The sequence below is a fragment of the Polypterus senegalus genome, chromosome 3, assembly GCF_016835505.1.
Source record: "Polypterus senegalus isolate Bchr_013 chromosome 3, ASM1683550v1, whole genome shotgun sequence".
Taxonomy (NCBI): Eukaryota; Metazoa; Chordata; class Cladistia; order Polypteriformes; family Polypteridae; genus Polypterus; species Polypterus senegalus.
This window is the reverse complement of record NC_053156.1, coordinates 70,366,799-70,391,571: the sequence shown is the minus strand read 5'-3', so window position 1 is coordinate 70,391,571 and position 24,773 is coordinate 70,366,799. Positions and strand designations below refer to the sequence as shown.

General features: G+C 36.7%; 1 protein-coding gene across 8 annotated transcripts in view; it reads left to right on the top strand.

The window, feature by feature from the left end:
- The window catches only part of lama2 (laminin, alpha 2), an 852,572-nt gene that overhangs the window by 714,483 nt on the left and 113,316 nt on the right, over positions 1-24,773 (top strand). For 5 of the 8 annotated variants that reach the window (XM_039747472.1, XM_039747477.1, XM_039747476.1 and 2 more), the window contains 7 exons: positions 2,652-2,754; positions 6,493-6,609; positions 10,263-10,445; positions 11,334-11,339; positions 11,807-11,961; positions 13,992-14,135; positions 18,169-18,302. In XM_039747472.1, the coding sequence (XP_039603406.1) occupies positions 2,652-2,754; positions 6,493-6,609; positions 10,263-10,445; positions 11,334-11,339; positions 11,807-11,961; positions 13,992-14,135; positions 18,169-18,302 (842 nt within the window). The remainder of the gene's footprint in view (positions 1-2,651; positions 2,755-6,492; positions 6,610-10,262; positions 10,446-11,333; positions 11,340-11,806; positions 11,962-13,991; positions 14,136-18,168; positions 18,303-24,773) is intronic. The other 3 variants (XM_039747473.1, XM_039747479.1, XM_039747478.1) reach the window with 1 other exon arrangement.

The following is a 24,773-nucleotide window of genomic DNA, read 5'->3' as shown; positions in this document are numbered from 1 at the left end:
TCCTTCCTGACTTATTCTTCTCTAGATTTGTGTTTTGTTAGTGTCCTTGTTACTACTGGTAGCATGAGGCGGTACCTACAGCTGATTCAGGATGCACAGGTAGTCCACCTCCTCCAGGATGGCACATCCATACATGCTGTTGCAAGAAGGTTTGCTATGTCTCCCAGCACAGTCTCATGAGAATCAAAAAGATACCAGGAGATGGGCAGTTATATGAGGAGAGCTGGACAGGGCTGTAGAAGGGCAACAACCCAGCAGAAGGATCGATATCTGCTGCTTTGTGTGAGGAGGAACAGGAGGAGCACTGCCAGAGCCCTACAAAATGATCTCCAGTCCATGCTGTCAGAAACAGACTCCATGAGGGTGGCATGAGGGCTTAATGTCCTCTAGTGGAACCTGTGCTCACAGCCTATCTCCGTGCAGCTCTACTAGAGAATCCCACAATTGGTAGCTCCACCATTGGTATCCCGGTCTCCTCACAGATGAGAACAGGTTCACAAAGAGCACATGTGATAGACATCATCCGGAATGACTGGTTTGGCAGTGGGTCAGTGATGGTCTGGGGAAGAATATCCTTGGAGGGTCACACATACCTCCATGTGCTAGGCAAAGGTACCCTGACTATGGTTAGGTACCATGATGAAATTCTCAGAGCCATTGTTAGACCTTGTGCTGGTGCAGTGTGCCCTGAGTTCTCCTTGGTGCAGGACAATGGCCAGCCTCATGTGGCCAATGTGTGTAGGCAGATTCTGGATGACGAAGGCATTGATGCCATCCACTAGCCCATGTGTTTCCCAGACCTGAACCCAATTGAGAACCTCTGGGACGTTATGTATTGGTACATCTGATGTCGCAGACTGTCCACAAGTTCATTGACCCCTGATCCAGGTCTCAGAGGAGATCGCCCAGGTCACAATTCACTGTCTCATCAGGAGCATGCCCAGACATTATCGGGAGTCCGCACAGGCACAGGGTTGGACATACACACTGAGTCTCATTATGAATTGCTGTGTTAGATGCAAGTTGGATCAGCCATTGATTTCAATTTTTGACTTTGATTTTTGATGTGATGTTGGATCCATCCCTCAATGGATTGGTGATTTTAGTTTCCATTGACTGTTTTTACATCATTTTCTTCTCAATGAATTACACAGCATTACTCAGTAAGGATTTTCCACTTGAATATTTTGTTCAATATCTGATGTGTGATTTAAGTACTTCCTTCATTTTTTTGAGTAGTGCATAAATATTGTATTGTGTAACTAAAGCACCTAAAAGGCAGGTAGCACAGCAAATAATCACTTATTTAAATACTGAAGGAGCAAAATTCAAAGTAAATTCTTTAGGCGCTCATACCTTCATTAGAACACTTACAGTATAGGTCTTAATATAAGACTTTAAGGAGACCTAGATTAACCTCAGATTTTGTTTGTCCCGTTGGTTGATTTTAATTATGTTGTATATTTTCATCTTTCTTATAAAAGACTATATTCATTAATTTAAGCTAGTTACTACTTTATTAACCCCCAGAGGAGAAATTCTCATAATCCTGCAGCAAACAAAGAACAATAAGAGCACAAGGACATAGTGCAAAACAGAAACTATAAAGAGCCAACCAATGCACATGTGTAAAACAAAGAGCTATACACACAAGATACTGTGTACAAATAATCAATAGTTTCACAGAAGAAACACTGCTCCTAGGCCAGTCTGTCTGTTGTAACTGGAGAGGTTGTGAAGATGAGCAAACTGGAGGAGGCAATATACAGTCTGATGGGAGTTTATCCAGTACCTCTTAACATACTATGGTGTAATGGGCTGGTGGCAAGAGAGTGCTACTGGAAAGCAACTCATGGAGAGAATGGGCAACATCACCCTCTTTTCTGCCACTGTTTCTAGTGAGTCCAAGGTCAGTTCCGTGATTCAGGTGGCCATCCTCATCAGTTTATTCAGGTGTCTGGCACCCCCTGAGCTACTGTTACTTCCAGGCAGACCACAGGGTGGGAGATTATGTTGGTCACTCTGGGCAGGTAGAACATCTCTAATATGTTATTTACTATTAAAGTACATCTGATTGCTTTATTGATTTTGTAATTTTTTTTTTTTTACTTTTCAGTATAAAAGTAAAAACCTTTATGTTCTCATATCCACACACAGGTGCAGACTTACTGGTAACTTGTAGAGCACCATGTTGTTTTGCCATAACACATCTGTCAATTAATAAGTTTAACCTGCTATGTGCACATTTGTCATTTTTCAATAATGCTGAATTTTAAAACTGATCCTCTCCTGTCCTGATTTGTCATTTGAGAACAAGTACATCTGAAGAAATGTTTTTGTTATCTGATGTTAGTTTCATCTGGATTATTAAATGAATTTTATGACACATTTGTTGAATTTATGTCTTTCAGCATTTCCCTTTTTCTCCCAAAGTAACTGTCATTGTGTTAAAATAACGTCAGCCACCTGCTACTGCTTCATTCATCTGCAGGGTGCTCATTGATCTGAAATCTTCATTCTTTGCTTTGTTTGTTGTGAAGGTTTGGTCTTGTATTGCCAGTTCTAAAAATGTGTGAAACTTTATAAGTTAATAAACCTCTTGCCACCAGTGCTTATTGGATTTATTAAGAATTGCTTTCTGTGCTCCACAGGCTTCAGGTCCCATGGGCTCACTAAAGGATAATGCGAAAGCCTCTCTGCAACGAAGTTTCAGACTTTGGAATGAAGCTAAAATGCTAGATAAAATTTTAAAAGGTATTCTCATCAGGCGAATGCACAAACTTTTGCACTTGCACAACGATAATAATCATTAAGGAGGATGAAATGTTATGTATTATTTTGCAATATATGTGTTATTTTATTATCTATTTTCAACACTAATGAAGAAATAACTCATTCAGACTATGCGGTTTGCTGAAGGAAAAGTCAAAGGGCAGGAAGAAACTTAAAGAAAAAAGGTTATTGCAAATATATATCCTAATAATTGCACATAATCATAAACGTAAAGCAAAGTTTATAAACTCAAAAATGTGGTCATTTTCCAAATAGCTAAGCAGTTCTTCTTGGCAACTAGCCTGTGCAAAATATTATGCATATAAAATGTGTACATTTGTCTTTTTTACAACATTTAAAAATCTAAAGTAAATAGTCATTATCTTTAATACATTCGATCTTTAAAGAAGTCCTCTTTGCAATGAAATTTCAGACTTGGGAATAAAGCTAACAAAGCAAGCTCTGATTTCTAGTTAGATCTGATTTACTGATCATATCTTATAGTGTATACCATATGTCAAAGAATCCAGAAACAGTACAGTATGTATTTAAAGTGTAAGTATTTTTATATCAGATTATGTAACTTTAAGTTTGTGTTGCTAAATATGAATGCTATACATATATATGGGTTACAGGAAGGATAGTATGTGCCAGTTATGTCTTCAAATAAAAGGCCCTAGATCAAAGATCTGTGAAACAGAGACTTCTGAATCCAATAAGGTTACCTAGCAGCATCAGCACATGTACTCTTATTTAGAGATGTGTCTGCATGTCTGTATTTTTCACATAACATTAAAAAACAATCCTTGTGCCTTGTATTATTTTATAACTCACTCTACACTTAAAGTGGATTCCAAACAACATATATGCTGGGTGTAGTCCTATAACACTACGTACCTTGTAAATTCTATTTAAAGATTGATCATTCATTTACAATGGTTTCAAAAAATTCCTCATAAGTTAAGTAGCACATTAACTTTGTAATTTATGTACTTCCCAGCACCACTCGTTAATCATTAAGCACTTCTTAAAGTGTCAACATCTTGCGCCAACTGTAGTGACAGACAGCGGTCACCAGATAGAGCACATTACATTTACATAATGACAGTTCACTGAGTATTTAGAATACTAAGATTTACACTTGAGAGTACATAATTTTCATGGCACAATGTATTAACTCATTTGTATTATACTTTATTGATAAATTGGTAAGCAAATGTAAGTTATTTGTACTGTTTACACATTTTAAGCTGATAATATTTCTGTGTTCTTTTAATTTTTTAAAGAATACATGTTCTAATGTTGAAGCTATCTTCAATTTGACTGAGGCATTTTCTGGCCTGCAGTTGTTTATGGGCAGAAGCAGGAGAAAAGGAAAGGGAAGGACAATAATTGATACTGTCTGTGTGTCTATATAGTAACGTTCTGATGCCCAGGCTTATTCTATTCACTGTCTTATCCCATCTTTTCTTCTTCTAGTTTTTAAAAAGGCTGATGTGTGCCTTAGTAAATAAAAAAACTTTGCTATCATCAAAGTACAAGCTCTTCTTCAGATCATTGTGGTTTTATTTTGCAGTGACTTATGTCTGGCGTAAATATACTTGTTTATCTGGAAGACTCATTGTTTTGGGGAAACTCACCCTGTATGTGATTTTCTAGTAGCTTAGGCCAGCTCTTTATTTCTAAATCCATTCCCTTCTTTTAATTGAAAGTACTCACTCCATTTAACTTAGTCTCAAGAAGCCTATGGCAACATTTTTGCAGTTCTGAGTACAGACTATTAATACACTTTGCCAAGCAGTCATATTCCTGTTTGCCAAAACCTTGTCAGGAGCACATTTAATATTTGAGCAGTGGATGCGGATGGGCAATTAAATCTTTATTTCTTATGCTAATGTAGCCATTTACTCAACTCCTAGACATTTCAGATTTTTACACTGTATTGAAAATTTATGATGCAAGTTCAGGCATCTCAGTGCTTGCAGTGACACTCCTTGCAGTGTCAGTCTATACTGCACCTACAGACTTTTAAGGCTTGAAATGGTGACCTCTTCCAGCTATCATAAACTGAATCAACTGGAAGCTATTGATCAATTAGCTCCTTTTCTTCAACAAGTTTAACATCTACTTTTTTCATACAGCTTCTCTTCTATGTGCATTTTCTGTTAGTAAGTCTGGACTCTCTGTGGCACCCAAGCACAAATTTAAGTGTGTAGATATTTCTGAGTGATTTACAATGTAAGACTTCTGGTCAATCAATTAATGACTACAAGTTTGCTTTGCATTTTGATTTTGATGTCTGACTTATTGACTTTTGCTACATTTATGGTTGTGTTCCATCTCCTCATCGATCTAATAAAATAACCCTTCCTTGAACTGCAAAAGACAAAACAAGTACTAGTAGTATTGTCATATGTACAGAGTAAAGTGACTAATTTAAAGCATTTTGCCACCCTTCTGCACCTGTATAAAGAAGAATTATTATATTACTTAACCTAAGATTTTCTATTAATTTTGTTCTGTACTAATATTCTGATCTTTATATATCTGTTATTATTTTGTGAAAAGTATGGAATATGAAACTAAGGATGTTATGTTCAGAGTGTGTAATTCACTAGTCAGATCACATCTGGAGTGCTATGCGCAATGTGCTATTTAAAAAATGGTAATAGAAGAACTAGAACCTGAGAAGAAAGGAGCAGCCAAGAGAACCAGGAAATGAAAGGGACTGTCCTACTCTGATAAAATTAGGGAATTAAAGCTCTTTAATCTTTAGGAAAGTATTCAATCTGGAGATCTGGCTCTTCCAAAAGAATAAAATCATCAATAAAATAGATCCAACACAATTTTTCAGTTAAATAGTAAATAACGTACTCGTGTACATGTTAGGAATTTAAAGGAGATTGTAAGAAAACATTCAGGAAACTCTTTTTAACATGAAGGGTCATGAAAATCTGAAACAAACTCCGGAATTAGTAATAGGAAACCTGAATAATTGTTAAGAAGTATCTGAATGCAATTTTGGCACAGCTTAGGACCATGAGTGTGATAGATAGAAAGATCTTTAAGATTTTATCAGTCATTTTTTCATATTTGTAGATGACTAACTGAAATATGAAACTTTTACTCAGCAGCCAGAGCTAGGAAAACACAACAGTGGTAAGAATAGGTTAGACATTCTTTTTTTAACTCAGTTTATGTTGTGTTTATTACTCCCCTACCTCATATTTCTTAGCAAACTATTTATTTATCTGCATTATCTTACATGATAAATACAAATTGAATGCAATGTATGGTGAGTTAGATAAGACACCTCTAACACCATAATTAATACAGTACATACCGTGAGTATGATGTGATAGACATTTCTCCAGTGACCTGGGAGCAAACTGTGAGGGCAGCACTTCATGTGCTCAATCTTAGATCCATCACACAAGAGTATCGTAGCATGGTTTGATAGACAAGATACAATTGTGACTACAAAATGATTTTTATTCACTTATTTGTTTTGTTTATATTGCAATTGCTACTCATGTGTAACATATTTTTTTGTGTGATTTTATTTTGCCTAGTATTTGACCGTCATCTTACACTTATAAATAAATGACGTTTTGACATTCTGGAATTTTTTGTACAATTCAGTTTGTCTTTGTTCTTCCTTTGATTTTCTATGCATCTTTGGGAATTTTACCTTTGCCTATATTGTGCTTGATTTTCCAGAAAATGGGGATAATCTGAATAGCATGCAGACAAGAGTGAATGCTGCAAAACAAAAGCACAGCGATTTGCTAAAACATCTGAACGAAGCCTTGGGGAAGCTACATGCAATGACTAATGGTAAGTATTAAAAAGGTATTAATCCTCCAGTGTACTATATGCCTGAACTAGATATAAAATAAATGAGTTGTATTTAACATTTCACTTAAATAGTTGAACCATGGTATATCATTTATAATTTCTGAGTGTTTAAGTTAGTATTGGATAAATAGGAGACCTGACAGTGACAGTTTAATTTTACAGAGTCAGACTTCTGATACATTTTGAAAAGCTAGTGAAAGTTTATGTCCTGCTGTTGTTTTTCTTAATTTGTCAAATGAAGACAATCTCTTCTGTGTTGTAGATTCCCTGCACCAGTATAAATTCCAAACAAAAGGATGAAGTGAGCTACAACTAAGTAAAACTATATATAAGCTACTAAAGAATAAGCTACAAAGAAACTAACACACCAGGAAACAATAAAGCATTCACTCAAGCAAAATGAACATTAATTATAAATACAAGATGGGCAACTGACCAATATGAAGCAACCATTGAAAAGGTTTAGGGGTTTATGTTGATACAGCATTGGCCTTCATGGCACTGTTTATTATGTAAGGCACCATTGTTAGTGAGCACTTTTACCTCAAACCTTCTGTCTTCCCTAACTGAAAAAAGCATCTCAAAACACAGTTTATAACACTATTAATTCTGATGTTCAAAACTGCTTCATATTTTTATAGAATTGTTTTGGCATATACTGTATTTACAAAGTAAATGTTACAATTTTCTTGAAGATGATATGGACTTTTCTTTTTCCTCAGACATAATATGGTTTAGTCTCTTGTTCTACTTGTTATTACAAGATAAGGGGGTTTATAAAGTATTCTGATTTTAATGTGCAGAAACAATTAAAATGAAAAAGAGTTATATTACATTGCAAAAACAATTGAATATAACTCAAGCAGTGTTATTCTTAGAATATATAAAGTGCATTTCCAGTTCTGTGTCCATTTCTGGGCAACAAGGTACAATAAAACTATCAAAGTACAAGAACCTGAGCAGAAGAGAACAATCACGTGCATCCCATGACTAAAGAGCAAGTCTTACTCTGACACACACAGAAGTAAACCTTTTTATTCCTGAGCAAAAATGACTTTATGGGGAACTACTCCTAGTCTTCACAACAATATAAAAGTGTAAATAAAGTTGATCCATCTAAATTCTTTCAGCTATTGCATTAACAAGGACAATAATGGAAATTAAGGGAAAAATAATTCAAGATAAAAGCTAGGAAGCACATTGTGTTTGAATAGCTGGAATAACCAGTGAAGTCAAATATTATAGTTGACGCAGAACCCATGAATACTATTAAACAATATTTGAATAACATAATATGGAGTACAGCTCCCATCTGTATTTGTTAAAATTCTTATGCTTCCAAGATTTATAAAAGGCTTCATTTCAAGATTTAAGGTGTCATCCATGTACATTTTATCAGTGAGATCCCCTTATTGTTATCTGCCTTCGTGTAACATTTCACTTCTGGAGCAGTACACACCATTAAAGAACCTACTTTCTAGTCTTGATGCTTATCCAGAAATCCTACCTATTTGACAAACCCTAAAATACTGAGCCACAGGGAACTTACCATTAATAATACAAAGAGAAAAACTGGCTTATTAATGATTTTACTCAAATAGATATGTCAGTTAATTATTACTATATTAGCAGTGTATATTAAAGAACAGTTATGCATTTTGTTTGCAACTAAATTATTGAAGTTCTCCGCACTGACAATCTAAATAACATGTTTGTGAATTAAACATTCTCAGGTGTTTTTCATTGCAACAGAAAAAAGTCTATCTTTTAAAAATATTTATTACTTTGTTGCTTTTTCATGTTCTTCATTTATATTTGAAAATAACATTTCCTAGCTTATAGCTTACATGAGCACACTTAATTTATTGATTTTTAGATATGTGGTATAGGTGGATTATAGATAATGATAGGTGTCATAGAGATCAACTGTCGGATATCTGATGTGAACACTAATGGCATAAGAAGCTACAACAGGAGTGACCTAATTTTTATTGCAGGAACATATTTATTCATAGTTCCCAGCTTGCTTTAAGTTTTATTTGAAAAAGTAATCACTTAAAACAAGAGTGTTCTCCCATAATTAGATAGTTGTGTATATACAAAAACAGTTTTTTACTAGGCCCTAAAATATACTAATAGTGTCAATTGCTCCCAGTCTTTGAGAATTCAGATAATAATGTACTTCTATAAACTTCAGAACTTTCATTTGTCAAAGCTTGTATCCAGAATCCCCTCCTCTTCCTGGAAGTAAATTCAAGTCCTGCAGGGTAAAATAAAAAAAAATGGTATAGGATAGTCCATACAGTACTTACATCCATCCTTAGTGATAATGCAAGAAGTCACTCAATGGAAGATTTTGTAAAATATTACAACTTATACTGTAAAAATATAGAATCAAGTACTGAACATTAACATATATAATATTTATTATGTACACAAATAAATGTATAGGGTAGTGCAGTTGTAGTGCTGCTGCTGCATCACAGTAAGTAGAGCAGGGTTCATTTTCCTGGATCCTCTCAGTGTGGAGTGTCCATGTTCATCCTGTGTCTGTGTATGTTTCCTCCCACTGTCCAAAGACATATAAGTTATGTGAACTGGTGACACTAAATTGGCCTTAATGTGTGTTTGTTGTGTAGGTGTTGGTGTGTGTGTTCACTCTGTGATGGACTGGTGCCATGTTTAGGTTTTGTTCCCACCTTGCACCCTATGATGGCTGGGATAGAATACAGTATCCCTTGTAACCCTGGTCTGGTTTAAGTCGGTTAGAAAATGACATGACAATAATTGTATAGTAGAAGGATGTGACCAGCTACAATAATATTTAATTTGAAACTAAACACATTGGGTTAAATGAAATAAACAAGGTGCTTATACAGACAGGCTGACTTATTTATGCCTCTATGCATGTTGACATTTACAGATCTATTGTGGTGTGTGTGTGTTTGTATGTGCTCATTTCTTTATCTGCATCATGGAGTATGTGCTCTGGTATGGTAAACAAACTGTTCGCTAATTTCATTAAAAAATAAATTATACATCTCAAAAAAAACTTGTGCAAAAATTTTTCAAATCAATAGCCCTGGTCCCACGGCTAAATGAAGCCAACTGAAAAAGTCCTGGTTAAACGGAATATTAAGCAATTTCTATGGCAGTTATCATTGGACATAGTTCAAACAGTTTTTGAAGGACAAGGAGATAAGTACTGGACCAAAGACAGGAGGTCTTGAGCCTGAAACAAGGCAAACAATTTATTTGAAAGATGGGGATCAATTTATTTTGGAAGTTATTCTTCTACATAGGTTTCCACAGACACCATGCTAAAGTCAACATTTCTTGAAGTTTTGAACATCACTGAATCAGCATTTGAAATGAATTTGATGGCAAGTTTTTGACCCCATCACTAAACCTGCATTTTCATTGAAGTAAAAATGTTGATTATAACTGTATTATTAAAATGTTTTGCATTTGCTATACTATATATAAAACCATATAAAAGTATATACTGTACAGATGTTTATTGTAATCAAAAGAAACTAGAGAGAGCAAATATGAGAAAACTCTGCAAGCACAATGCTTAAATCAAAAGACCTGAAAAGTGCAGATTATCAGACATTTGCTTTATGTTCCAGAGACCAGTTCAAAACTACAGGCCGTCAAGGACAAGGCCAAGCAAGCTAACGAAACAGCCAGCGATGTGCTAGCAAGAATTAAGGATATGAACTTGAATCTTATGGGGTTGCAGAAAAATTACAGCAAACTGGAAGATGATGTGAACAGAGCCAATGCTATAATCCAGGATCCAGCTAAAAACAGTATGTACTCTTCTCTAGTGACTAATGTGTTTTTTATTGTTAATTCTTGGTGTGAGATCATTAAGTTGTTCTGCAGACTACCAATGCGCTTAATATGATAGAGTAGCATCAGGAACAAGCCCAGTAAGTTAACAGGCTGTGCTTTCTGTGTTTTATTGGCCTAGGAGCTGGAACTGACGGCGTATTGTTGTTAAGTGTAATCCGACAGTGCACTCATTTCATGATCCTGATCTCATCACTTTGTCGGTTGAATTTGCCAAATTATGATTTTTTAAAATGTATTTTCTGATAATACAATCTCGTCACTGAGGGTCTCAAAATATTATAATGACTTAAATGCATTTCAGAGAGATGCATTTAAATTAATTGATTTAAAGTGTAGTCAACCATGAGAACTACTGTAGGACCAAGGAAAACAATTGGTGTTTTTTGTTCTGAAATGGAGGGTTTTTACCACTTTTTCATGTTACATTTTTGCCAATATACAAACTCAGCCTTACACTTTGTGCTTTCTTTAAATAACCAACTTAGAGAACACTTTTACACACTTATGAATCGGAACTGCAACCTTTTTCATAGCAACAGAAGTTTTACTGTGTGTAACTTATTTCCTCCTTTAAAATTAACTGTGGCTGTTTAGAGAATAAATGGTGGCAATGGAACACTGTATTTCAGACAGTTTAATTATATATTTCTGTTAAATTAGTGTGTATTTATTCAATTTATAAAATCAGCTTTTATTATTCCCAACTGTATTGCATAAGGCAATTTAGTTGTCATAAAACAGCATCTTAGTTTTTTTAATTTTCTTGCATTGAATATAAAGAAATAAGCACATACATTCTCTGTTTCTCTTTTTCCTTTGCTTTGTGTTTTCAACATCAACAGAAATAAGTATGTACAATGGATTTGATATCTTTAAAATGGCAACGGCTGATTTTTAAAAGCTTTGTGCATACCAATGCTTATGCATGGTGGTACCCCATATATTATTGCTGCATGAGTGATATTTGGCTATATAAAAGAAAAGGTGCCTTTTTCTTAAGAAAATATTTTTTAGTGTTGTTTGTGCTTTCACAGGATAAAGTGTCTGTTCACTTTATAAAGCATTCTTTGTGATATGAGCTTAAAAATACTATTTTTATTCTATTCAGATTTTCCCTATACTAATATCATTCTCCCTTTCCAAGTCATGCACAGTCCAGCTTTTGTTTTGTTACCTGCTTCTGGAAACAGCATTACAAGAAGCACTGGCATGGTTTATCAAATGCTAATGCATAGCCTAAATGCTGAAATGCACTCTGCAGAGTAAGTCGTTGTGTATGAAATGTTTCAGTTTGTTTGCTCTGTTGTTTAAATAGTTAATGCAGCGGGTGCTAAAGTTAATGATTTGGAGAAGGAAGCTGACCGCTTATTGGAAAAACTAAAACCAATTAAAGAGCTTCAAGACAACCTGAAAAAGAACATCTCCCAGATTAAAGAACTCATAAACCAAGCACGAAAGCAAGCAAACTCCGTAAGTGCCACATGGATCATCATTGATAAATGGCCTTGTTAATGTTTTTATATGACAGTGGACTTTTTTGCTTTGTTATTACCATTTTTAACTTTCACACAAATGCTCTGTGTAAAATATATATATATATATTGTATGTATATATATGTATAAATATATATAAACTGCTCAAAAAAATTAAAGGAACACTTTGAAAACACATCAGATCTCAATGGGAAAAAGAAATCCTCCTGGATATCTATACTGATATAGACTGGGTAATGTGTTAGGAACGAAAGGATGCCACATTGTTTGATGGAAATGAAAATGATCAACCTACAGAGCCCTGAATTCAAAGACGCCCCAAAAATCAGAGTGAAAAAATTATGTGGCAGGCTAGTCCATTTTGCCAAAATTTAATTGCAGCAACTCAAAATTGTATGCAGCACTTTGTATGGCCCCTGTGTTCTTGTATACATGCCTGACAACATCGGTGCATGCTTCTAATGAGATGACAGATGGTGTTGTGGGGGATCTCCTCCCAGATCTGGACCAGGGCATCACTGAGCTCCTGGACAGTCTGAGTTGCAACCTGGTGGCATTGGATGGACCAAAACATAATGTCCCAGAGGTGTTCTATTGGATTTAGGTCAGGAAAGTGTGGTGGACAGTCATTGGTATCAATTCCTTCATCCTCCAGGAACTGCCTGCATACTCACACCACATGAGGCCAGGAATTGTCGTGCACCAGCAGCCACTGTACCAGCATAAGGTCTGACAATGGGTCCAAGGATTTCATCCTGATACCTAATGGCAGCCAAGGTGCCTTTGTCAAGCCTGTAGCGGTCTGTGTGACCCTCCATGGATATGCCTCCCCAGACAATCATTAACCCACCACCAAACTGCTCATGCTGAATGATGTTACAGGCAGCATAATGTTCTCCATGGCTTCTCCAGACCCTTTCACTTCTGTCACGTGCTCAGGGTGAACCTGCTCTCATCTGTAAAAAGCACAGGGCACCAGTGGTGCATCTGCCAATTCTGGTATTCTATGGTGAATGCCAATCGAGCTGCATGCTGCTGAGCAGTGAGCTCAGGGCCCATTAGAGGACATGGGGCCCTTGGGTCACCCTCATGAAGTCTTTCTGGTTGTTTGGTCAGAGACATTCACACCAGTGGCCTGCTGGAGGTCATTTTGTAGGGCTCTGGCAGTTTTCATCCTGTTCCTCCTTGCCCAAAGGAGCAGATACTGGTCCTGCTGATGGGTTATGGACCTTCTATGGCCCTCTCCAGCTCTCCTAGAGTAACTGCTTGTCTCCTAGAATCTCCTCCATGTCCTTGAGACTGTGCAGGGAGACACAGCAAACCTTCTCTCAATGACACGTATTGATGTGCCATACTGGAGAAGTTGGACTGCCTGTGCAACCTCTGTAGGGTCCAGGTATCACCTCATGCTACCAGTAGTGACACTGACTGTAGCCAAATGCAAAACTAGTGAAGAAACAGTCAGAAAAGATGAGGAGGGAAAAATGTCAGTGGCCTCCACCTGTTAAACCATTCCTGTTTTGGGGGTCATCTCATTGTTGCCCCTCTAGAGCATCTGTTGTTAATTTCATTAACACCACAGCAGCTGAAACTGATTAACAACCCCCTCTGCTACTTAACTGACCAGATTAATATCCCATAAGTTTCATTTACTTTATGCTATACTCTGATTAAAAAGTGTTCCTTTAATTCTTTTGAGCAGTATATATACTGTATATATACATACACATACATATATATATATATATATATATATGAATTGTCTTAGCTGTAGATCCTTTACATTATTTCTGTTGTTAAAATCCTCTCAGTTTGTACCATGATTCACTTTACACAGAAACTTTTAAAATTCTGGTATTGAGATTGCACATGCCTTTGACTGATTATGAATCGGATCTCTTTGTTATTTTAATTTTATTGTGCATGCAGAGAACATCATCTGTCATTGCAGCTTTGAACAAAACTTTCTTTTTTTTGTTTTTGTTTTTTTTTTATTAATTCTTTAGATTAAAGTGTCTGTTTCATCTGGAGGGGAATGCATCCGAACTTATCGACCTGAAATTAAAAAGGGTTCCTATAATACGATTGTCTTAAATGTGAAGACATTGCATCTTGATAACTTGCTCTTTTATCTTGGAAGTTCTAAATATGTAAGTTACTCTTGGAAATATCTCATTCATTGTAGAACTTGAAAAATTGCAGTTACAATAAATGTATTAATCAGTTTTATTAAATTATTTCGTTGTACTAAATGTTTAAATTACTATCACTATAAAGCAGCAGCAATAATAAGATCATTGTGTTGTGTGGATATTTGTTCAAGTTTGATTTAAGTTATAGGTCTGTAAAATTATGATTACAAAAAAATTGTTTTAATTGTCACTCATTATTTTTCATGAACACAATTAAAATGTAATTAGAATGTTTCCTTTACATCACATTAAAGTTCAAAATTGAAAAGAAATTTATTTAAAATTTTAACAGATTACACTATGTATTTAATATTGTTCTAAATCAATTTAATAGGAAAATATTAAGGCAATTTAATATTTTTAAACATGTTTTATAAAATACATATTTATTGACATACAACCTTTCCAGTTTTTGTCACTTCTTAGTTTTTTTTTCATTTAAAACTTCATGTAGTGGTGCAATATTTGTACAATTCTTCAGATGCAACCCTATGAATTATCCAGCTAAAATCATTATCATACTGACATCCCAAAATTTCCTACTTATAAAGATACAGATTTGTTGTAGAAAACAAAAGAGAAACATATTAACATAAATGGAAACCAACAATATCTGTTTGTTAATTAATTGATGAACTATCGTGTGTTGACAAGAAGGAGATTAAAATTGTAAAAGAGAAAGTCAAAAAGTCAGACACAGTCTCAGACCTCGACCAACTAGACACCCTCCCCCTCTCCTAGGCATTCTGCAGTCTATGCTGGCCATCCAACCAGATGAGAGAATCTTTCCATTTGATGGTTCCAATGCGGCTTTTCCTTAGATGACTTTTCCATCTCTCCAAGTACCAAACAATGTGTCCTCATTAGATTTTCCTAGAGTTCTAATTCATTCTAGTACAACAAATCAATAGGTTGGGAGTATGCGCTGATAGCGCATTGCTGCACCCACCACACGCCGAACCACCTTGATTGGGACCTGAGTGCAGTAGAAGATACTTTTTTAAAAATTCTGTTTAGTTGTTTTGTTTCATGAGACTGCAAGGTAGTCCAGTGGGAAATGTTACTAGTTCACAGATCCAGCATTCCAGGTTTGAATCCTATGCCAAGATATTGCCCAAGTGAAGTTAGTACATTCACCATATTCATTCATGTCTGTATCAGTTTTCCCCTCGATACTCCTGGATCCTGAAACTGGTTCTGTGTCAGTGTTGAGTGTAGGTTTGTTCAAATAAGGGCCATACTCTGTACTGGAACCTTGTCTAGTGCTGACCCCTGCCTCATTCCTGATACTGCCGAGGCAGACTTTGAATCCCATTGACCTTGAATTAGATTAAGTGGATTGGAGAATGTTATTGTCAGTTTTTCACACAAGTCACAACTGTTACTTAAGTTGGTCCCTGTCTTTTTTCTAGATTGTCCTTTTTAAATTGTTTCTTAGTTATTTAATGTTGGTTTATTAATTACTTGTCCTAATTATTTGACCATTTATGTTTTTTGTTCTTTGTTATGTTATTGTCGCCAATACTTAGGAATTGGACCTCTTTGTCCTATTCACCCAGTTTTTGAGTCCACTTTTTGTTACAGTAATTGGTGCACTCACCTGCAGTTTTGTTTGGTACACCTGTTCAACTGTTTGTTAATGCAAATATCTAATCTGCCAATCACATGGCAGCAGCTCAATGTTTTAAGCATGTAGACATTGTCAACACAACCTGCTGAAGTTCAAACTGAGCATTAGAATAGGGAAGAAAGCTGATTTAAGGGACTTTGAACATGACATGGTTTTTGGTGCCAGATGGGCTGGTTTGAGTATTTCAAAAACTCCTGATCTACTGGGATTTTCACGCACAACCATCTCTAGGGTTTACAAAAAAAAGGGAAATTATCCAGTGCAGTTATGCCTTGTTGATGCCGGAGGTCAGAGGAGAATGGTTGGACTGGTTTGAGCTGTTAGAAAGGCAACAGTAGCTCATAATCACTCATTATAACCAAAGTATGCAAAAGAGCATTTCTGTACGCAAAACACATCGACCTTTAAAGCAGAAGGGCTATGGCAGCAGGATGCCACACAGGGTGCCACTCTTGAAAACTATACAACTGGCAACTGGGGCTAAAGTTTGCATCGTTTCATCAAGATTGGACAACAGAAGATTGGAAAAAGGTCACTTGGTATGATGAGTCTCGATTTCTGCTGCAACATTCGGATGGTAGGGTCAGAATTTGGCGCCAACAGCATGAAAACATGGATCCATTCTGCCTTGTCAATGGTTCAGGCAGGTGGTGGTGGTTGTGTAATGGTGTTAAGGATATTTTCTTGTCACAATTTGGGCCCCTTAGTATCATTTGGGCATTGTTTATATGCCACAGCCATCCTGAATATTGTTGTTGATCCTGTCCATCCGTTTATGACTGCAGTGTTCACATCTTCAGATGGCTACTTCCAGCAGGAAAATGTGCCATGACACAAAGCTAAAATAATTTCAAACTGGTTTCTTGAACATGACAATGAGTTCACTGTACTCAGATGGCCCCCACAATCACCAGCTCTCGATCCAATGGTGCACCTTTGGGATGTTGTAAAATGGGAGAGTCGTATTGTGGACGTGCAGCCGACAAATCTGCAGCAACTTCGTAATGCTTATCGTGTCAATATGGGCCAAAACCATTGAGGAATGTTTCCAGGACCTTATTGAACTTATGCCACAAAGAATTATAGTAGTCCTAAAGAAAAAAGGCAGTCTAACCCGGTACTAGCAAGGTGTACCTAATAAAGTATGTGTATAGTACAGCAACCAACCTACATTTTATGTAAATCTATGACAGGACAATCAATTTTGAATTAAAGTATATATTGTATCAACCATCAGTTTTCTGTACACTTTTATATTCCAGTACAGAGTCCTAGTGAGCTGGAACCTGTTTTGGCAACATTTGGTACAAGGCAGGAATCATTAAGGGCTTATAATGTTTCTTTATTATTCTGTGCCCATTAGGTGGTAGTGTTGCCTGTTTTTTAGTAATGTTGTACGTCTCTTGGTAGCCAATAGATGTGATGTGAAAGTTCATGTGGTTTGGAGACTGTGTGGGTTTCCCAGGAATATGCTGTTGGCAACAAACAATGCTAACCTTATAGGCTATAAGACTATATAAATGCATACTACAGTTAAATGATTGGACTACAGTTCTACAGGTATATTGTGCTTGTAATTTGCCTTTGGATCTTGCTGAGTATAGAAAGGTCTACATAAAATAAAAGTTTGTTAATTTCTCTGGTTTGATTAACCTAAAATATAAAGATGCATTTGCAGTTCGAAATGGCATGAAAACATAATATTTTATATGTTTAGTCTTCAGTTAACTCTTCAGATTGAGCAACTGTATATGTCAGTTTCTTTATGTCATATGCACCTTCAAATAATCCTGCCTTTGCTTTTTTTATGATTTTGTTAACCATTGCAGCTGTTAGAACTGCTATCTACATATACAGACTGCTGTCAAGATCATTTTCTTTTCATAGTAATAAAAGAGCAGTTACTAACTTGTCTTGAAACCCAAACAGACATCTCTTACCAAAGAGTGGATTTTCTCATAAAAAAAAAAAAGTTTCACACTCTATAAAACTTTGGTAATTCTTGTCTCTTTAGAAATTGTTTAGCTGTGGTATTACAAAATGTGCTCATACTAAATATTGTGCTCAGGCGACAGACAATGCTTTTCGTAAAGTCTTGAGCTTGGCATAAGTGCTGTTTTTGCTTTTATGGAAAACTTGTCTTTAGAGTTTTTCTCAGTAAAGTCTGAAGGAAAAGTTTTAAAAGAAAAACTTAGGTAGGCCTTCCAAAGTTGCAGTTTAAATTGTATTAAAATACATTCAATTTTTATCTAGTATTTGATAAATCCAAACATCCAAACTGAAATATTAGGGATACCTATAGTAATGATTGAAACATGTGATCCTATGGGTGGTTAAACATTTTGTGTTTTTCCTTTTCAGACTGACTTCTTAGCCATTGAGATGCGTAAAGGAAAGGTTAACTTCCTTTGGGATGTGGGGTCTGGGGTTGGCCGTGTTGAATACCCAGACTTGACCATTAATGATGAGAACTGGTACAGAATTGAGGCATCCAGGTAGGTTCTTAAGTGTTCATTTATTGAATCAAATATGTGACACACAGTCAGTGGATAAGGACTACCTGCCTAACATTCAATTAAAGTTGTGATAAATTATATTTAAGAATATTTAAACTAGATTTTTGAAAGAATTTTTTACGTAAATCTTGTGTGTTAAAATTCAAGTGGATCGCATGTTTCCTCATAACATTATATTTAATGGGAGTGCCTTTGATAACAAGTCATCTCACTTTACAAGTCTTCTTTGAAGAGTTGAATAGTGTATTTTGGTAAATATCAAGCACAAAAAAATTATTATAGTTTAATAAATCAGACCATAAATTTTACACTATTTTCTACCCTGGAACTTAACTAAGTCATTCAGGGCAAGACCTTTTGCTTAAGTCATTTCTCTCCTAAAAAGCCTTTTGCTTATACCTTACTTTCTTTGCTGACTCAAAGTAGATTTTTAATTTTTCTCTCCGATTTGTCTTTAACTTACATCAGCCACCTTCAATCCAGTTTCTCCTAAGGGAAATATCCTGATACTTGACAATGTCACCATCGTGCTTTACATCAGAGATAGTGTTGACTTAGTCATATTTTAACTGATATTGTGTTCTCTTCAATTTTCAATTAAGATTAATGCTTTCATTCATTTTATATATTTAATCTTATCTAATATGTATGGGTGATTTATGTGAGATATAAATTGAATTTTAAGTTTTCATTATACTGTTTAATTAGTTTTTTTTTCTGCCTTTAAAATAAAAAAAAAAACCTCACTGCCATTTCAAGCATATTAAGGTCTGGTCTTTGATGACTCTGTGGATTCCCCAAGCGATTTCCTGGTTTCCTGGAAGTCTTATGTGTGTAAAGCATGCTTAAGAATTAAAATAGATCTAGTAATATTCAATAAATAGAATTTACAAAAAACTTGTAACCTTCTTTAACTAACTGCTTTCCTCCTACTGTACTTTCTAGACTTCTTTCAGATAATTCCTTGTGTCGTGTACCATGTGTGGCCAATTTAGGGTACTATGGAATGGCCTATTGCCACATATCTTTTAGTGTGAATTCTTTCTTTCAGACTACTGTATTAGGAAATATGTAAGCAGAAGGAACTTTCTCAATCTGTGGCATTTCTCTGTGCGTTTCCTTAATGTCTGGAAAACAAAAATACCACATTTCTGTCAAAAGAGAGGAAACCATTCAATCCAACAAGCTTGTCTGGTTGCATAATTGCTAACTTTTATCATTTGGAAATTTCACTTTAACTGGGTGACTTGGTAGTTTATTTCAGATTTCTACAAGTGATTCTATACAGAAATGCTTCAACATTAGTCAGAATTACTGGCCATTGGATAGCATTTTAACTTTAGAACTTAATCATTTCATGCAATGGGATTTTTTGACTGCCTATGAATCTGTCCTGGATCTATGAAGTCCAGTCTGATTTCTAATTCAGTTTACCTGTTTGTTCAATATCTGGTTGTTCTGAACTATAGCCAGAGAATCAGTGCAAATGTGAATAACTTTATAAAGGCTACTGATTTTGCTGGACGATTGTCTGAAGTTGTAGGGATCCTTTGAAATTGTGCTTGACTTTTGAGGATTTCGCAAAAATGAGCTTACAGACCCATACTAGAAGCATGTTAGAAGCAAATAACTTGAGGTTAACAGATATACCAAACAGTGAATAGCAAAGAATTAGTGAATGAAAATAGAAACAAGAGAGAAAACGAGAAATAAAAATCATAAATGCAGTTGTTCACATAGTAATAAGACCCCATATTATGATGTCCTGCGAGGCAAAGGAGATGAACCTTATTGAGCTGATGGTGCCCTGTGAAGAATGATGTGAGGATATGTTTCGGAAGAAATGTGAATATTTATAACTACAGCTATTTTTGGCGTAGTGTTATTCACTGAGGGCAGGTGCAGAGTGCTGTTCTCAGTTAAAATACAAATATAGATTATACAAATAACTAAATACAGAGATAGTACAAATATTAAAGCAGATTTGTTAAACACACAAAAGGACGAGGTATAAACTGATTAAACATAAATCGAAATCAACAATATATGTACATAAATTAATTGATGATCTATGAGCTGATCAATTAAATTATATACGTTGCTCTAACATAAGACTGCATAGGGAACATTTTACAGAAAGGGTTGAGCCCAGTGGAGGTCTGATACAGAGAATTACCTGCATATCTATGTAATGTATGCTGACAGCCATGGGTTGACTGGGAGGGAAAGACATCAATTTGAAGATTCTTTGTGGAAGTAGAAAAAGACCCGTGCTGGCTCTGAAATAGGCAGGAGGAGCTAAGGTGAAGGCCAAGAGGTGCAAGGAGCAGCGAAGAGCTAGCACTGTTGAGCATTATGGAGAGCATTATGGGTAATGGTTGATGGTCTGATGAATGCTGGGTTTCATCTGATGACATCAGTACCTGGTAAATAAAAATAGCCATTGCAATTATTAATCAGGAAGAACATCAGTTTACACTATTAGTGTGAATTTAAGATTTTATTGCAACACAAACTTATTTTTACCCCAGTATAGTTAGCTTTAAATTTGAATTTGAGGCATAAAGAGAGTGCATTACCAAACAAAACCATAACAGAACACACATGAAAACACCAGTATTTACAGTGACTGGAAAGACACTTGGGAGCAAAGTGAAGCCAGAAAACACAAGGCATATGAATACTTGAGTGAAAATGTTACAAGTGACAATATGCCACAACTGAGTTGCACAAAACACTTTTTTCCTTCATTACAACTTATTTTGGTACAAAAGAATGAACTATTCACATGTCAGTCTGTACACAAATTTCTGTTCCTTTAATATTTGGAACTGAGGGTAGGAACTTTGAATATTGGCAGTATCGCCGGTAAGGGGAGAGAGTTGGCAGATATAATGAAGAGAATGAAGGCTGATATATTGTGCGTGCAAGAGACTGAATGGAAAGGGAGTAAGGCCAGATGGATTGGAGATGGATTCAAATTGTTCTATCATGGTGTGGATGGGAGGAGAAATTGACTAGGGGTTATTCTGAAGGAACAGTGTCAAGAGTGTTTTGGAGGTGAAAAGAGTGACAGACAGAGTAATAATTATGAAGCTGGAAATTAGAGGTGTGATGATGAATGTTGTTAGTGCATATGCACCGCAAGTTGAGGGTGCAATGGGTGAGAAAGACGATTTTTGAAGTGAGTTGGATGAAGTGATGGACAGTGTATCCAAGGGACAGAAAGTGATAATTGGAGCGGATTTCAATGGGCAAGTTGGTGAAGGGAATAGTGGAGACGAGGAGGTGATGGGTAGGTATCGTGTCAAGGAGAGGAATGAAGGTCAGAGGATCCTGGATTTTGCCAAAAGGATGGACATGGCTGTGGTGAATACATATTTTAAGAAGAGAGAGGAACATAGGGTTATGTACAAGAGTGGAAGAAGATGCACACAGGTAGATTACATCCTATGCAGAAGAGTCAATCTGAAGGAGATTGAAGACTGCAAAGTGGTGGCGGGGGAAGGTGTAGTTAAGCAGCATAGGATGGTGGTCTGTAGGATGACGTTGGAGATCAAGAAGAGGAAGAGTGTGAGGGCAGAGCCAAGGATCAAATGGTGGAAGTTGAAAAAGGAAGACTGCAAGGTTGAGTTTGGGAGGAGGTGAGACAGGCACTGGGTGGCAGTGAAGAATTACCAGACAGCTGGAAAACTACAGCAGATGTAGTAAGGGTGACAGCTAGAAGGGTGCTTGGTGTGACATCTGGAAAGAGGAAGGAGGAAAAGGAAACCTGGTGGTGGAATGAGGAAATACAGGAGAGTATACAGAGGAAGAGGATGGCAAAGAAGAAGTGGGATAGTCAGAGAGATTCAGAAAGTAGACAAGAGTACAAGGAGATAAGGAGTAAGGTGAAGAGAGAGGTGGCGAAGGCTAAAGAAAAGGTGTATAATGAGTTTATCACAGGTTGTACACTAAGGAGGGAGAAAAGGACCTGTGCCAATTGGCTAGACAGAGGGACCGAGCTGGGAAAGATGAGAAACAGGTTAGGGTGATAAAGGATAAAGATGGAAACATACCCACAAGCGAGGAGAGTATGTTAAGCAGATGGAAAGAGCACTTTGAGATGCTGATGAATGAAGAGAACGAGAGAGAGAAGAGGTTGGATTATGTGGAGATAGTGAATCAGGAAGTGCAAGGATTAGCAAGGAGGAAGTAAGGACAGTTGTGAAGAAGATGAAAAATGGAAAGGCCGTTGGTCCAGATGACATACCTATGGAAGCATGGAGGTGTTTAGGAGATATGGCAGTGGAGTTTTTAACCAGATTGTTTAATGGAATCTTGGAAAGTGAGAGGATGCCTGAGGAGTGGAGAAGAAGTGTACTGGTGCCAATATTTAAGAATAAGGGGGATGTGCAGGACTGCAGTAAGTACAGGGGAATAAAATTGATGAGCCACAGCATCAAGTTATGGGAAAGAGTAGTGGAAGCTAGGCTAAGAAGTGAGGTGATGATTAGTGAGCAGTAGTATGGTTTCATGCCAAGAAAGAGCACTACAGATGCAATGTTTGCTCTGAGGATGTTGATGGAGAAGTTTAGAGAAGGCCAGAAGGATTTGCATTGAGTCTTTGTGGACCTGGAGAAAGCATATGACAGGGTGCCTCGAGAGCTGTGGCATTGTATGAGGAAGTCGGGAGTGGCAGAGAAGTACATAACAGTTGTGCAGGATATGTACGAGGAAAGTGTGACAGTGGTGAGGTCTGCGGTAAGAGTGACGGATGCATTCAAGTTGGAGGTGGAATTACATTAGGGATTGGCTCTGAGCCCTTTCTTATTTGCAATAGTGATGGACAGGTTTACATAGTCCCCGTGGACTATGATGTTTGCTGATGACATTGTGATCTATAGCGAAAGTAGGGAGCAGGTTGAGGAGACCCTGGAGAAGTGGAGGTATGCTCTAGAGAGGAGAGGAATGAAGGTCAGTAGGAATAAGACAGAATACATGTGTATAAATGAGAGGGAGGTCAGTGGAATGGTGAGGATACAGGGAGTGGAGTTGGCGAAGGTGGATGAGTTTAAATACCTGGGTTCAACAGTATAGAGTAATGAGAATTATGGAAGAGAGGTGAAAAAGAGAGTGCAGGCAGGGTGGAATGGGTGGAGAAGAGGAGGAATAATTTGTGACAGATAGGTATCAGCAAGAGTGAAAGGGGAGGTCTACAGGATGGTAGTGAGACCAGCTATGTTATATGGGTTGTAGATGGTGGCACTGACCAGAAAGCAGGAGACAGAGCTGGAGGTGGCAGAGTTAAAGATGCTAAGACTTGCATTGGGCACGACGAGGATGAACAGGATTAGAAATGAGTACATTAGAAGGTCAGCTCAAGTTGGACGGTTGGGAGACAAAGTCAGAGAGGCAAGATTACATTGGTTTGGACATGTGCAGAGGAGAGATGCTGGGTATATTGGGAGAAGGATGCTAAGGATAGAGCTGCCAGGGAAGAGGAAAAGAGGAAGGCCTAAGCAAAGTTTTATGGATGTGGTGAGAGAGGACATGCAGGTGATGGGTGTAACAGAACAAGATGCAGATGACAAAAAGATATATAAGAAGATGATCCGCTGTGGCAACCCCTAACGGGAGCAGCCGAAAGAAGAAAAAGAAGATCTGTGTATGTATATGATGGGCAGTATATGCATATGTTTTGCCAGTAAACAGTACTGTACATAGTCACAGAAAACAGCACACTCCTGATGTCTCATCACAATTTGACCTTATCAACATATTTTTTTAAATGCGTTATGTCTCTGCATACCCTGCATTCCTTATTTCAAATGTACCAGTAAAGAAATTATGGAGTTTTTATAAAGGTAATAACAACAGGACTGTGATACTAACCTCAAAGAAATATTGTAACTGAGGATGAAGTCCAATCAAATGACATTCCAGCCCACCATTTTTGAAGTCCAAGCTCAGATAGTAAGATCACTATGGCAACTAAGAAAGGTAAATGAACTATTAAAAAGAAAAGAAAAGTGCTGCTGTTGTTTTTTTAACTTAATTTTATTTGTAAACAAAGTTTTATAACAGAACACAATGTAACAAAAGAAAATAATATAGCAAGTACAATGCTTCAAAATGACCCAAAGAAAACTCATCAAAGAATTTACAATACATTTTGATCTTTCTTAAATTATCTTAAACCCCCGTCAGTGTGACCTGGTTACATGTCTATCTGCCATTCTTTCAAGGCCACACCGAGCATTCCCTTCCCCCAAAATGCCCTTCTTCACACAAGTAGGCCTTTACCAAGCTATTCTCTCTCAATCCCAAGCCTGACTATGTTTTTATTTAATCAGCACCCCCACACACACACTTTAGAATCACTGTGGTGTCCTCAAATGTGGAATAGGCCATGTGGTGGTGTCAGCTAATATGAAAGTTCTTCACTCTAGCTTTCCAGCTCTCCTAAGA